The sequence below is a fragment of the Spodoptera frugiperda genome, chromosome 26, assembly GCF_023101765.2.
Source record: "Spodoptera frugiperda isolate SF20-4 chromosome 26, AGI-APGP_CSIRO_Sfru_2.0, whole genome shotgun sequence".
Lineage (NCBI taxonomy): Eukaryota > Metazoa > Arthropoda > Insecta > Lepidoptera > Noctuidae > Spodoptera > Spodoptera frugiperda.
The window spans coordinates 4,378,904-4,394,101 of NC_064237.1; the positions used below are offsets into that span (position 1 = coordinate 4,378,904).

The 15,198-nt window shown below is 36.3% G+C and overlaps 3 protein-coding genes across 3 annotated transcripts; 2 read left to right on the plus strand and 1 right to left on the minus strand.

Annotated features, from left to right (window-relative positions):
• Positions 1–1,280: 1,280 nt before the first annotated feature.
• LOC118263980 (pupal cuticle protein 20-like) lies at positions 1,281–4,304 on the plus strand. Its single transcript, XM_035576275.2, has 4 exons — positions 1,281–1,348; positions 1,751–2,079; positions 2,339–2,584; positions 3,618–4,304. Exons 1-4 carry the CDS (start codon positions 1,334–1,336, stop codon positions 3,700–3,702), a joined length of 675 nt encoding a protein of 224 aa, XP_035432168.1. The 5' UTR covers positions 1,281–1,333; the 3' UTR covers positions 3,703–4,304.
• A 4,791-nt stretch (positions 4,305–9,095) lies between these two features.
• LOC118263985 (pupal cuticle protein 20) lies at positions 9,096–10,708 on the plus strand. Its single transcript, XM_035576281.2, has 4 exons — positions 9,096–9,253; positions 9,471–9,670; positions 9,932–10,177; positions 10,531–10,708. The coding sequence occupies exons 1-4, from the start codon at positions 9,239–9,241 to the stop codon at positions 10,565–10,567; spliced, it is 498 nt and encodes a 165-aa protein (XP_035432174.2). The 5' UTR covers positions 9,096–9,238; the 3' UTR covers positions 10,568–10,708.
• A 2,054-nt stretch (positions 10,709–12,762) lies between these two features.
• On the minus strand, positions 12,763–14,567 carry LOC118263986 (pupal cuticle protein 20-like). Its single transcript, XM_035576282.2, has 4 exons — positions 14,465–14,567; positions 14,073–14,284; positions 13,678–13,923; positions 12,763–12,950 (listed from the first exon to the last, which is right to left on the minus strand). The coding sequence occupies exons 1-4, from the start codon at positions 14,477–14,479 to the stop codon at positions 12,911–12,913; spliced, it is 513 nt and encodes a 170-aa protein (XP_035432175.2). The 5' UTR covers positions 14,480–14,567; the 3' UTR covers positions 12,763–12,910.
• Between the last annotated feature and the right edge of the window lie 631 nt (positions 14,568–15,198).

The window sequence follows — 15,198 nt, forward strand, 5'->3', positions numbered from 1 at the left end:
TAAAATATAATAAGAAGACGCTTAAAAATAATATTAAAATGAATCGATTAAAAATCAATTATTTCGTAAGACCCTACCGCGGGATCGGAACAAGATCATTTTCAAGTAATAGTCGTTGACGCGAGAGGAGCGCCCGCGCATACGGTCACGGACTCGAACTTCAATGCTATGTGACATTTACACAAAACCAACGTTTTACCACCCACTTATTTGAAATTGAAAGTTCCCAGCAAAACTAACAATGAATACTTTCATTTATTGGGAAATGGGAATCAAGGTATCAGTCTCTGTAACGTTCGTTTGACTTAACGTAGATACGATTTTTAGATAAGGTATACATATAGTGTGAACCATCTATACTTAGGAGACATCTATAAGTAAGTAATCTCCTGATTACAATATGTCTAGATATTCTATAATTAGGATCTACGTGTTGCTGTAAAAGTCTGTACCTAAAATGACTATAATTAAATTATGACTCTGAAATTTATCGCTACTCAAATTACAAACATTATCTATAATATTGAATTGCTCAAGTAGATTAAGTACCAATCTGTTGATGAAACGTCTTAAAAAAGTAAAATAAGAGAAAATCTCGATTAAAGAACTTTCATAAAATTTCAACCTACTCTTTCTACCAATAAAGTCCGACTTATGGAATGTAATTAATACTAATCTGTATCGTAGATTTGTTTAAACCTAACCTCACCGATACTAAGTTATTTATACTTACAAAAACATAAATGTCAGCCTTACGCGGATTTTACCTAACTATTAAAATGTTTTACGACCATCCGCACGTTTGATGCACGTCATAAATTGTCGCACAGTACCAAGTTTTCCCATGTTAACGTACCGTCGATCAAACTTCAACTTATTAGACCACTCACACATCATATTCGTATTAGTCCAATATGCGCCATTAAGAAAATCTTAATGGAAATAGCTAACGCAACTTAATCATGAAGTTGTAGGCTTTCGCAAGTGTGAACTAGTGGCTGCTGCAACAAGTTGGCACATTATAATGACCCATATACAACACGTGGAGTGAAGATTTCTGTGAACTCCCTCAGGGTAAATTGAACCGCTTTGGTTAGCTAATAGGAACACATCCGTAAAGGGAATTCCAGGCTAGCTAAATGTTTGTGAGCTTGAGGCGTGGGGCAACGAGCCGCGGATGCACTCGCGATATCGGCGGAGCACGCACAAGGTGAAGCAACCGAGAAAGGGCAAATCGGAGCAATATAAAACGAGGCACATCCTCGCCTACAGTATTCAGCAAACAGCTGAACAACAAAGAGCGCCTGTCCTCTAGTACACAATATCTAACGACATGACTACTTCAGTGGTAAGTCAGTGAAGATACGAATCGTCTGTTAACGTCTTTAATCCTTTCCTTGAAAAATCCTGAATAAATCGAAATCAAACTAATTTATTTTTATTGTGACAATGGATTTTGAGTCAAAGTTTTAACTTTAGCAAAATTTTATCTAATTTTTATGCAAATTTTTCATCCTGCAGAACTGAAAATAAACTTAGTACTCAAAACTTAATTCAGCATTTCTTTCCGTTACTGTTACCCATTTAAAAGTTTGACTCAATACTCATCTATCTTATTTTATCAATGCTTACAACGAAAAGCTCTTTTTCTCACATGGAAAAGTAAAGAAAAATATTTGCATTATGTAACTAGTTTTCGTAAAATTTTCTTTTTGGTATTTCTTTTAATAGAATGCTTTTTTTCTTTCAGTTGATCTTCTCATTGGCGCTCATAGCGTTCGGGTCATGTGGTCGTCTGGAGCCTCAGTACCTGCCACCAAGACCAGGAGGCGGTGGTTTCGGAGGTGGCGCTGGTAGTGGGTCTGGTGGTGGAGCGGGAGGTGGATCCTTCGGGGGCTCTGGTGGGGGTGCAGGGGGTGGCTTCGGGGGCGCTGGGGGCGCAGGAGGAGGCTCCGGGGGCGGCTTCGGAGGATCCGGCGGATCAGGATTTGGAGGCGGTAGCGGCGGCGGCAGTGGTAACCAAATACCAATCACCAAGTTTGAGAACGTTAACAACGGCGACGGAACTTACCACTTCGAGTATGTTTATTCGTATTTAAAGTTGCAATTGCTACTATGTGTTTCAAAAATCTATAAAATTTCTCTTTTATTTTTTGAATTTCATATTATTACTAATTTTATTTTAAGCTATTTTTATTTCAATAATATAATCTATTCCAGAAGACATTTAAAAAATAGATCGATGCAGAGCTCTAAACTAAAGCGCAACAATGAAATTAGGTACAAACCACAAAAAATACCTTAAAAAAACACTTACAATTTCATTTTACTTTTCCAGTTACGAAACCGGCAATGGCATATCAGCGCACGAGAGTGGAAAGCCAAGCGCCCAGGGTCCTGAAGGTCCCGCAGTGACAGCTGAGGGAGGTTTCTCCTTCAAAACTCCTGATGGTCAGCAGATCTCCCTCACCTACACTGCTGACGAGAACGGCTTCCACCCTGTCGGACCCCATCTACCTACCCCCCCTCCCATCCCTGAAGAAATCCTTCGCTCCATTGAGTTCAACAAGCGTAACCCCTCATCGTAAGTATTGAGTTAATCAAGTTAGTTATGAGTTTTAGTTTGTCCCTTGATAATATCTATCTGTATGGTAATCTCTTGAATGAATATTAGTGTAGTGTTTGATTGACAAACTCAGAATTCGATACTTTTCTAATTAAATGAATGGGAATGGGACTATGGTGATGCTTGCAACTATAAAACTGTCAAAGATCAGTTTGCTTGGGTCTTTTAATAATAAATAACATGTTTAATCATTCATATATATGTATTACAATATACCTAAAGTATTTAAATTAAACTTAAAACAATCGCTACCTACCATTTTTCTACTAACCCGTGAAATAATGAAGACCCTTTTTTCTAACATAAAATGGCTATTGAATAAGTTGAGACTTAAGTCTAACTTATCTAATAAGAGCAGAAACTCTAACCGTTATAAAGAGAATGAGCTTTGGACTTGTGGAACTTTGTAAAGGGCTAAACTTCATTGGACGAAGTGAAATAAAATGTTACGTCACAGTTCACAATGAAAAGAACGAAATAGTTCACTCTACCTTACTGACTTATTGCTCTAAAACTCATTTGTATACGAAAATACTGGCAGGTACAAATTATGTTTTTAATTCGAAGTTTAAAACTTTTCGATCGTTTAAAAATTCTTTATCTTGCCTTTTTATAAGACCGTAAAGTTTATTTCAGTGTTTTGAAAGTAGAATACTTTACATACATAACTCATGCCTGTCTTCCATGGGAGTAGGCAGAGATAATGGTACGCCAATTGCTACGTATCTTCATACCTGTTTTGCTTAGAATACTATAGTAAAAAATGTATGTGTGTGACTGTCGAGGAAGGACTTTCAGGTTTAATTCTCGTCTTGATAAAAGTATTAAGTATTATTGATACAAAATTCTACTGATTACCATAAAAAATGATGTTATGCATAAAATCAAGCCAAACTACCTCACAAACAAAACATAATTACAAAATATACCTTCCCCGTGACAATACAACGCCCACACAGAGCCGACTAATTGTATTTTTTTTCTATTTCAGTGAGGGATCCTACAATGGCGGCGGCGGTGGTTCCGGTAATGGCGGATCCGGTTCGGGAGGGAATGGAAACGGCTACCACTACTGATCTCACTGGAAACTCACATAGCTAATCGTTTTGAACTCGCAAACCAACGCACGTGACTTATGTACTAGCAGTGGGGGAAGGAATGAAGAGTTGAGATGGAGAAAGGACTTGGAAGATATGTATTGTCAACTGGTATATAAAGGGATATCTAAGTATGTGCGAGACTATGCTTATTATAGAAGAACTCATAATTTGCATAGAAGTATCTATAGGACTATGATGACTAAGCAAGAAAGTGATAGAAAGACCATCTTTGTATTTGGAAAGACTCAAAGTGAGGACAACAAAAACGGCTAAAGAACGTAAACCAGTATAAATAGACCTGTTACAGTAATTCCAAAGGAAGATGTAAAAAGAGACGTGCAAGGATTATTTAAAGGTCGTATTTAGAAGGGTAGAAACACTGACCGCGTTTTCAATGCGTTCGCTTGCGAATTCAAAGCAATTTTAGCTAATGAGACATCGATCCGACGAAACGACTGCTTCAACCGGGAGGACTGTGATACCACGACGAAAATCGCACTGTTTATTTATTTAGTAAGTAATTGTAGTCTGTCAATGTAAATAGGCATGGTGTATGAATAAACTTGTGTTTATGTGAACTTTTTCTTTTGATTTTCCTTTGGCCTTTTAATTTTGAGATCAAAATAGAGAATGAATATGAGAAAACTTCCTTCTTTCTTTCTCTCTTTCCTTCTTTTACATTCTCATTAATAGCTATATTCAATTTGAAAAAATGGTAGTCTCAACAATGAAGCAACACAGACCAAAATAAAAAAGCACTCACTCACATATCTGCACGACTATGAAGAATAGCAAATGTATTTCAAAACAAACAATGGTACGGTCAACTCGTGCATAGAGTTGTAAAGGCCAAAAGTTCAATTCTAAACTCCATGAAACAATATGTGGCATAAACTTCTCTAGTGCAATAAAAAACAATTAACTTTTACACTACATGGTTTTGAAATTGTTTAAAGTACATTTTAACTTATTACAAACTTAGTTAAATATAAGTTCAAATGCTCGTAAAGACTTAACGTCAATACTATAAGCAGTAGTAGATTAGAATTCGTTCCATAGTGTCAGCGTGATTGACGGACAAACATCCAAACAAACAGACTTTCACATTTATAATATTAGTGTGATTTACTTAATTTTACTAGATTTAAAGTTCATTTGCAAACTTAGACTAGTGGCCACTCACTTGACTGCTATAAATGTCTCCCTTTCAACCGAATGTGCTTGTTTATGTGTGCCGCAGATATATATCACCACAATTATATCATAAATGCCACACTTAATGGAAGGTTGGTAGCTTAGGTAATAAATATAATCGTACATATATCCTAAACTGGTCATATTTACTCTGAAAGCTTTCAAAATATTAGGAATTGTCAGATTAACACTAATTTACTGGATATTACAATAAGTTATATTTCCGCACGATGGACGCGTGTTTTCGGAAATGCATTTTGCAGGAGCCATAATGTGCGGCTTTCATTTGTGTACTTACTTATCAGTATTTTCAAATTCAAATTTATTTATTGCTGGTCACAAGTGGAATTCAGTTCTTAAAATTGTAGTAAATATATATACAGAGTATCACTGTAACATACCCATAGGGTGTACAATCTTTGAAAATTTACAATTAGCACTAAGAGAATGCACAGCTCTATTCTAGATTTCTCATTTCTTACTTTTGAAAATTACATACATAGTTGGTTTCTTTTAAAATATTAATATGATGTTGTTTTGATATATTATTATGTTTTATGACTTATTTGATAAAGAATTTGCCATAAAAATCTTACTTTCAGTTACATATAATGACAAAAATTTACTATATTTATTCTTTGGCTTTGCACCAACTAGTACATTTCTCTACACTACCCTTTGGTTGACTGTCAGAGAATGCCTTCAGGGCATTACGTCCCCATTCACTGTTATTTGTGTGAAGAAGATTAAATAAATAAATAACTAAAAAATGTTACGGTACTAGTGTTGTTTAACCAACATACATCTTTGTTACAAACAAATGAAAAGCGAACACAAAACATTCGTTCTGATCCAGCCAACTGTCAAAACGCGTATTTTCAATTTACGACTTTTGGTAAAACTTTAATAGAGAACACGGGACTGTTGGCTGAATGAAACAATACACAACTGAAAGGTTAACTTCATTCAGAAGTTAGTAGCGTCACTCAATACGTAACAATACAAACCGCGACTATTAATAGACTATATTATAAGTTTTAAAAGAGCTTTTAAGTAGTTAAAATCTTTGAAACATTAACACTAAACTATAATAATCTAATATATAAAATACCCGTGTCACAGTTTTCGTTGCTATACTCCTCCGAAACGGCTTGACCGATTTTGATGATTTTTTTTGTGCTTATCCTGCGTATCTATGAGAATCGACCAACATCTATTTTTCATCCCCATTAATGTTAGGGGTAGTACAACCCTAATTTTTTTAATTTTCCGCGGACGATGTCGCGTGCAGAAGCTAGTACTTTAATAAATTTCTTTATTATCTCAAATTTCTTTATTATTACATATTTTTTAATGCTACAGTTATTAGACTGGTGTCTGTTAGAGGCTGGATAACCAGGCCCGAGTGGCCCCCAGAGAAGTTGAACTGAACTGTATATTATCACATACCAGGTGCTATAGCTGCATGGTTGGTGCGGTGGCTGGGCAACTGGCTGCCGCGCAACGTGTAGCGGGTTCGATTCCCGCACGGAGCAACTCTTTGTGTGATCCACAAATTGTTGTTTTGGGTCTGGGTGTCATGTGCATGTGAACTTGTATATTTGTAAACGCACCCACGACACAGGAGAAAATCCTAATGTGGGGCAACGTTTTTAAAAAAAAAATACCTGCCCCCACTCCTGTTTCAGCTTTGGTTCATTCATCTACTTTAGTTAGCGGGGGTTTAATTTATTAATTCGATTAACAATAACAAATAATAAATTAACTTCATCTCCTAAAATAATAATTCCACGTAAAGAGGACTAGAGGGATCTTTGTCCTTACAATTTTAGGTGAAGAGTTACTACTACCTACTTAGCTAAAACCTCTGAAATAGGTCGAAAGTTTCGAAAGAATAGGCAAAGTTTTCTACTTGTAATATAATATTTCAATAGTATCGGGTTTTGTGTCACGACCCCGTCGGCACGGGTTTCATTTCAGACGTGGGTGTCATCAAATGACGTCAAACAGATAACCAGAGGTCCTCCTGACTGTTTCTACGTGGAAACAGACATTAGATTTGCTTCTGCTAGGTAATATAACTTTAAGTCACGTTGCACAGTGCTTCTTTTACCCTTAAGGTCTGTAATGGTTTGTCATCCACATTTAGGGATATGCATTACTTCAAGAAGATAAAGGCTGCCTCCGATATTTAGAAATTATATAATTAATTATACATAATGCTTTGTATAATTCTTGAATTTTTTTAAGATCAAATTTTCGAGCTGCCTTATGTTATTTATAGCAACTTAAAACAGCAGTTCGGCCTTGCATTTATTTATGTTACAGTCGTTAATAAAAGCTGTAATTATACACTCGAGCACAATTTACACAAACAACTTCTTTACGGTGATGCGTATACATTAAGTAATGGAATAGATACCGTACTGATATGCGAACAATTTGCAAATTTCGCACTGCAACAATTCCTAAATGGTCCAGAACACTCGTAGTAGTAAACTGCACATTAAAATGTTTTTATCTTGTGAAATGCGCGATCCGGCGGAATATGGCGCCCACGAGAGCATCAGGCATTGTTGATTGCAGCTCATTATGTAATCTGATTATACAGTATCTGTGAGCTAATCTTCAGTAGTCTGTTATTTTGTAAGATACACTTAGTCGTACGTTTAGTTGTAATTTAGACGAGGGCTCTAAGATTACTTTTCTGCATAGTTGTTCGATGTTTGTGATTAAGCAAAACCTATTGCAATCCCGCTGAGCTTGTTAGATCGTCGCTGACGTGAGATGCAAACTTTTTTGTAGCCCAGGGAGAGTAAAACCGGCTAAAGCCATTAAGTAATATCAGGTGTGGATACTTAGCACTAAGTAGCAGATATCGTCGGCTTACATCTAGTTATATGAGTTATAAATAACCTCAGCACTCAGATTACATCCCGTGCTGTTAGTTTTTTATTCAATCTCATCAGTATATATTTTGTCATGTTATTCACGTAATTGAAAAATAACATAACATTCCACTGATATAACTCTCATTTTCAACAATTTGTGGATCACGCAAAGAGTTGCTCCGTGCGGGAATCGAACCCGCTGCACGTTGCGCAGCAGACAGTGTCTGTGTACAGATTAGAACAGTCGGGTAGAAAAACGTTATATATAAACATTAACACATTAAAGTATAATGACAGTGCACTAGCTTTTAATTGAAGGGTCAATTAGACCCTTCAATTGACAACATAGCTAAGTAATTGAATTTGCTAATTAGACTAGAGACTAGTTGCCCACAACATGCCTACATACACGTGTAGTGTACAAATAGACTGTAATAGTCTAGTACATAATGTATTTGTCTCCACTTTTCCCAAATTGAGAACAACAAATCAACAAAATCATGATTAAACTACAATATTTCATGAATTCATTTTCTAGCTTCTGATAACATAACATCAGGTCTTTTATTTTCCAAATTATTATGCACAGAAGGTTGTATTAAATGTAGGATAATTATTTTACCAGCAATAAGACAATTATTCAAAAAATTCGAAGAAATTGTCCTATCTGTAAATTGAACCCCTTGTTTTGCAGTTGCGCTTTTATTCACGCGACCAGGCAGTTCAACTTCAAGTTACATTCTACAGCAACTAATTAGTTCTGTAATTAATTAATATAAGTTATTGGACGTATAATGTATGACTCACTTGTCAAAAACGAGCAATCAAACACAAAAATAGATTCGCTTTTGTTTTCAAGTTTAGTATGAATAATCTTCAAATAACCATGACGATTATTGTATGTTGAATTTAAGATCAAATAGATAATTTGGCTACAATACTTTAAAATATACCTCACAGAAAAAATAACAAAATTATAAGAAATAACAAAATTATATTCATTTTCAAAACACGACTTCAATCATACACTTTATGAGGCTGTATTTATGCTCAAAAATCATCCCTACCAACATTATTGCGGGTCAAATGTCTTACGCCCAATTGTGTAGCCGACACAATCGAACTCTGACCTTGTGCTCTCGGCGGAGAGTTCTAAATAAGAAGAGCAAGATTTATCCTTGAGACTGACTTAAACGTCAAATAAAATCATTGTCTGAATTTGGTGTTGGTACAATCATCTCGTCGGCGGGGGGTAGCCTCATCGGAATGCTGAATGTATCACTGAGTACGCCCTGACTGATATCGTGCAAGGTTCTTGGAAGGGTAACATCAATATAAAAACACTCTAACTCTTTGCAGATATCATTCAGTGTATAGCATTCTACGGAATAGCATCTCATCGAAAAATTAAGAATAAAAGGAAAAAAATGGCCGGATTAAAGGTAAAGTAGAGCAATAACTTCGGTTAACTAAAACTTTTTGGAATACGAGTAGTTGTAAAATGATAACATTATAGAAAAGTTCATTGTTCTCAAAAAAAGTTTTTCTTAACAAACAATTTAATTATGTTAGAGTTCATTGTTCGCAAAAAAACAAGATCATTGACATACAAAAAAAAATTTGACGAAAAAATATACTTAATTTGTCTCCCATTTTCAGATCGTTTCAACCCTTGCTCTTCTGTCCGTGGTGTCAGCTGGTCACCTCGGGAACTACCAATCGTCCGCTGGGTACAATGCGTTCGGTGCAGGCGCATACAACCCTGGCTCGGCGTCTGCCTACAATGGCGGATATGGGGCACACATCCCCATACTGAGATACGAGAATGTGAACAATGGTGATGGAACTTACAGATACAGGTACTATTGAAACAACTACTTATGTCGGTAAAAACATAGCATATCATTTTTGTGCCTGATATACAATGGATCCTTACTAAAGCCAATAGCTACTATTCATATAACACATTACCCAATTCCATGTATAATGAGCGAACCTACTGTCACGTAACGGGTATGATTTCAGAATTAAACAATAACAGTTTCATGGTCCTCCCCCTTAAATCTAGAAACACCATTGAAGTTGTGGTACTTAATGTATAATATTTGTATTCTTTACAGCTACGAGACTGGAAATGGCATATCAGCTCATGAGAGTGGAGCTCCACGTGCCCCCGGACCCGAAGGTCTTGCAGTAACAGCGGAAGGTGGTTTCTCGTACCGCGCCCCTGACGGCCAGCAGGTGTCCCTCACCTACACTGCTGACGAGAACGGCTTCCACCCCGTCGGCTCCCACATCCCTACCCCACCTCCGATCCCAGAAGCCATCCTCCGCTCCATTGAGTTCAACAGACAACATGGATCATCGTGAGTTCGTTTTTATTTTTTACCAATTACAAGTTCAGCAGGTTAATTTAAAAATGTATCATTTCAATATTTTCGTTCCTTTCTTTTCTCAAGTAATTCTTTATTATAATCAGTGTGTATTGGTTATTACCGCATATGACGTCATTTGTGTTCACACGGGACTTAAAACAGTGATGTACCGTACTTATATGAACAAGGAAGCGTCAAAGACGTCACAAAGCACTACATACAAGAATGATGGAAGCTAAGGAAATATGTATGTTGTCCAACTACAGGAGACAAATGTGATAAATGTAATAAAGTTACATAGCTCATTGTTATAAACTCTCAATGTTTATAATCGTTTGTTCCAGTGGCGAGGGTCGCTACCAACACGGGTACAACTACTGAGTATCGCGATCGATGACTGACTGCGGCGCCAAACGGAATGAACATGTGTAGCACCTATTGTTAAGAATCACTATTTATTCCATTATTACATGTTACTTGTTATTATGGGCTTTAATAAAGTTTTAAGAATGAAATAATAAACTTACATTTTTATTTTGGTACCTACAAATTGTTCCTGAAACATCCGTCCGGCATGGACGTGGTGAATAGATACAGGGATGCGGTGAATAGAAGTTAGAACATTTTCCCAACATTCATTGACCCCTCTTCTGTATCTATACACCCTTTGAATTCTATTCACACCGTTTTACCGTACTATAAATGCAACTTTGGACCACCCAGTCACAAACGAACACTTCTATACTTCTAATATTCATAACCAAAATTCACATAACAAAGTAATAAAATAAAAGAAAATTGTTCACACGTACCTGTGTTGTTACAAAACAAACGACGGCTTTACAGCTATGAGACTAGAAATGGAATTGCAGCTCATGAAAGAGAAGCTTCACTTGCCCCCTGACTAACATTAAGGGCTGAAACTTAAAGCTACTACTATTCACCATTTTATTTAACTTTACTCCTTTCCAGCTAAGTTTTGTTATCTAGCGTTAATTGCAAATAGCGTTCATTGACTGCATAGTGGACGCGGTGGCTGGGCAACTGACTACCGCACAACGTGTAGCGGGTTCCGAATTGCCCAAATTGTAAGCAAAAAAAAATGTATAAATGTAAGTAATATTCACTAAAACAAAAGTAGAAAAGAATAATACTCACAGAATAACAATCTTATCCCATAATTGTGATCGATTAAGACAAATCACAATTAAGATAAAGAAAATACATTTTGCTGAAAAAAAAACTCTTTTCAACGAAATCTCATACTATCACAAAACTTTCCGGATCTGCTGACTGCCTGTCGGATTACCGGGGCTCCAGCTCGAAAAGCAGGAGTAGGAACGGGGTGGTTTTTTGTCAGTAAGAGACTGACACTCTCTGTCGCCTCCCTCAAAGCGGGAGAAGTCTTTGGATAATTTTCCGCCCTTAAAGAAAGGTTAAAAAGGAAAAAATGGTTAAAGAAAAAATAATTGCTTGGAAAAAGTACTTATCAACTGTTTTCATCGCGGTGGGACTATCGGTTGCAATTTCAATCAATTTGTGAAATAGCATTAAGATCATTGTTTGTGAAGGTTGGTAATAAAATAGACTAATTCTTATATTCTCATTAAACTCACATTTATCGCTACGTCGCATCGCTTATGGCCAGTTAATAACAATTAATTGACCGACTTAAATCTTAAATCTCTGGATCAATCTAGGTATTTCCATGTACTGAATGTTTTACATTGTACTGAAATTAACACCGTTTTATACGCATAGTTATATTCCGTTAGTACTTTTCATTACTGATATTAATTTCTCTGTATTCTTTTACGGCTGTTCTAATTAAACAAGTATAATTTCACTTGACCTGAACAACAGCTGTTAAACTTGCCTTCCAAAATGAATCAAGAATAGGTGACAGTCGACTTTTAGACTATGGACCCCACTTATAAAAGAGTTACAAGTGCTGCTACCTAGTCTCTGTCAAAAGTGTAGCCACCCACGAGAAGAGTAAAACAGTTTAGTTCTTACGTGTTTAAAATTATTAATACTACTTTACTAACAATTTAGATACCGTACTTCATTTAATTTAAAATCGTTTTAACATGAATTAATTTTTTATAGTTTACTTTTGGTGCTAACTTAAAGATAGCATTACTACCACCCGTTTATTTGAAACTATTTTATGCAGAATGACTGACCTATTCAACTTATTAAAAATGAAAATTAAAAATCATTGAAACAATACCTCTTGACCTCGGAGTCCATTATTAAATCTGGTAAAATATTTTTATTTGACTATTCCAAATTATCGTAGAGTATACAATCTTATCCTTGTATTACAATAAATAGATCGCTTAGGTACTACCGTGTTGTGGATTGCTACAACATTCAATTTTATTGTAGTATTTCAGCAGCATATTCGCTAAATGACTGACCAACAGACAGACATTTTGATGTTTTTTTAATATGGTAATATGTTTTGGCGTTCAAAAGTGCCTTCTCGGTCTATTTGAAATAAATATTTTGACTTTGACTTTGACTTTGATATAATCCAGAATAAGGTTAAAAGGGAACAAAATTAAATAGTATATTTGAACTCAAATCTTTATTTTTCAAGTCCACGTAATAAATAATTACATTTAAATGCAAAATAAATAGTGATGCTCTGTACAATAATGATTTATAACATCGTAGGTAGGAAGCAGTTTAGTCCTGTTGTAGTTAAGTCGTTGATTTTCAGTAGCCGTGGAAGTGACCGTTGTAAGCACCGCTGTCGCTGAAAACAAAAAATAATCATATATTAATTTATGTTTGTATATGTACTAATACCTAGGAAATTATTTATGTAGAATATAATTATAATTTTGGTAAAGTCAGAGAATTTTCTGTGCAGAGTGCTTTATTAACAACAGTTGTTAATATCGTGCTCGTTTCCTTGGAGAAAAACATGAGTGATATATTTGGTAAACACGTCAGTAAGCCAATAAAACAAACACCATAATAACACCATGCCGTTATTTCCCGAAGGTTTACACAAAATACATATCGAAGAGAATTTCTAAACTCATTGCTCCAGTACTTTCTAGGCATGTGTTGGCAAATTGGCTAATCAAGTACCCACGAAGTTATCTAAGCGAAAGGCTGAAAGTATTATAGAATTTTATTGCTTGTCTGATATGGTGCGGTATGAGTTCGTGGCAATCGTTTAACGCCTACCACACATACCTCGTGAGTAATCAGAGCCTCTGGCAGTAACGACACCACTTCAGCAAGAACAGGTATTGCGACATCGTAAGAATGCTTAGTACAAAGGTCAATCGAAAACATTTAGGAAATCTATTAGTCTGTATATGGTAGATTAGGGGCGGAAAACCATGAAACCATGCATTTCTCACTAGATTTCTCCATTAAGTGCTTTTTTTTTTCATTGTCTTTTATATAACAACGAAACCAATTTTGATTGATAATGCAAAACTTCATTCACTAAAGTGATATGTACTTACGAAGAGGGGTTTTGTCTGTTCAACTGGAGGGAGCGGAGGATGGCTTCTGGGATCGGAGGTGGGGTAGGGATGTGGGAGCCGACGGGGTGGAAGCCGTTCTCGTCAGCAGTGTAGGTGAGGGACACCTGCTGGCCGTCAGGGGCGCGGTACGAGAAACCTCCCTCAGCCGTCACAGCGGGACCTTCAGGACCGGCAGCACGGGGAGCTCCACTCTCATGAGCTGATATGCCATTTCCAGTTTCGTAGCTGCGATAAATAAGAATTTAATATATTTGCTTAAAAGGGTACATTTTATGTGTCCTCTTAAAAACGTGTTTTAATCAAGACATAGCTAAGAAGCTAGAATTTTTCAATGAGTTTCTAAGTGAAAATAAGTTTCTCAATGAGCTCCTTACCTGTATCTATAATTTCCGTCACCATTGTTCACATTTTCAAAATTGACTATCGGTATATGAGCTCCATGGCTGCTGGTGTAGGCCGAAGCTGATGCAGCCACAGCCGATGCATGATGAAAAGAGTTTCCAAATGCATTGTACCCAGGAGAAGGTTGGAAGTGGCCCAAATGTCCAGCAGAAGCCGCGGACAGGAGAGCAAAGAGCGAGACAATCTAATCAAAGGGAAAATATAGACATTATAAAAATTGTTTAAAAGGTTTGATCTTTTATGTTGATCAATATTCTTATGGCTTCATTTAGTAACCATTTAGTATTATAGTAATATTTTGACCTCGACAATCATTTTATTATTTCGGTTTAGATTGCAAAACAATAGATCTTTACACTCTTACCTTAAGGCCAGCCATTTCAATTCTTTTTTTAATTTGTGATGTTGTTCAATGGAGTATTGATCACGGAATGATGTGTTCAGAAAATTACAGAGTTTTTATACTGATGGTACCCTTCGAAGAACCTTGCACGATATAAGACTGGGCGTATCAGTTATGAAGAATATTTTGGCAAAGGTATTTGACATTTCGATGAGACCGCCTCCTGCTGTGTCGACGAGATCATTGTTACAAATACTCAAGTGCAGGTTGATGATGACTGAAATATTTGCACGAATCTGGTGCACCTCATTTTTGCATTATCGTGACCTGGTCTCCGGACCTAAGATTTTATCAATGACATAATATCTTTTCCGTGAGCAAATTGGCTCACGGGCACATATTTTATAGAACGCCCATTAGTCATTAACTATGTATTACAGACACCTGTCACAATAGCAGATTGCTTGCCATTAATAACACCCAAATCAAATTCCAGACTTAACGCATGGACTAGCGGGTTACCGAAACTCCAGTTGGAAGTAAGAACAAGTTGATATTTAGTCTATAAAAATGTGTGACAGTCTCTCTCTCCTCACCCAAGACGGGAAACTCATTGAATGATTTTCCTCACAAAAAAAGACTTCTTACCTCGTCCGGTGGTTGCACTTATGACCACCACCTTACCAACGAAAATATGTACGATAGCAAATAACGTATAAAGGATTTTCATCGTAAATTAAAACCAGTAGCGATAC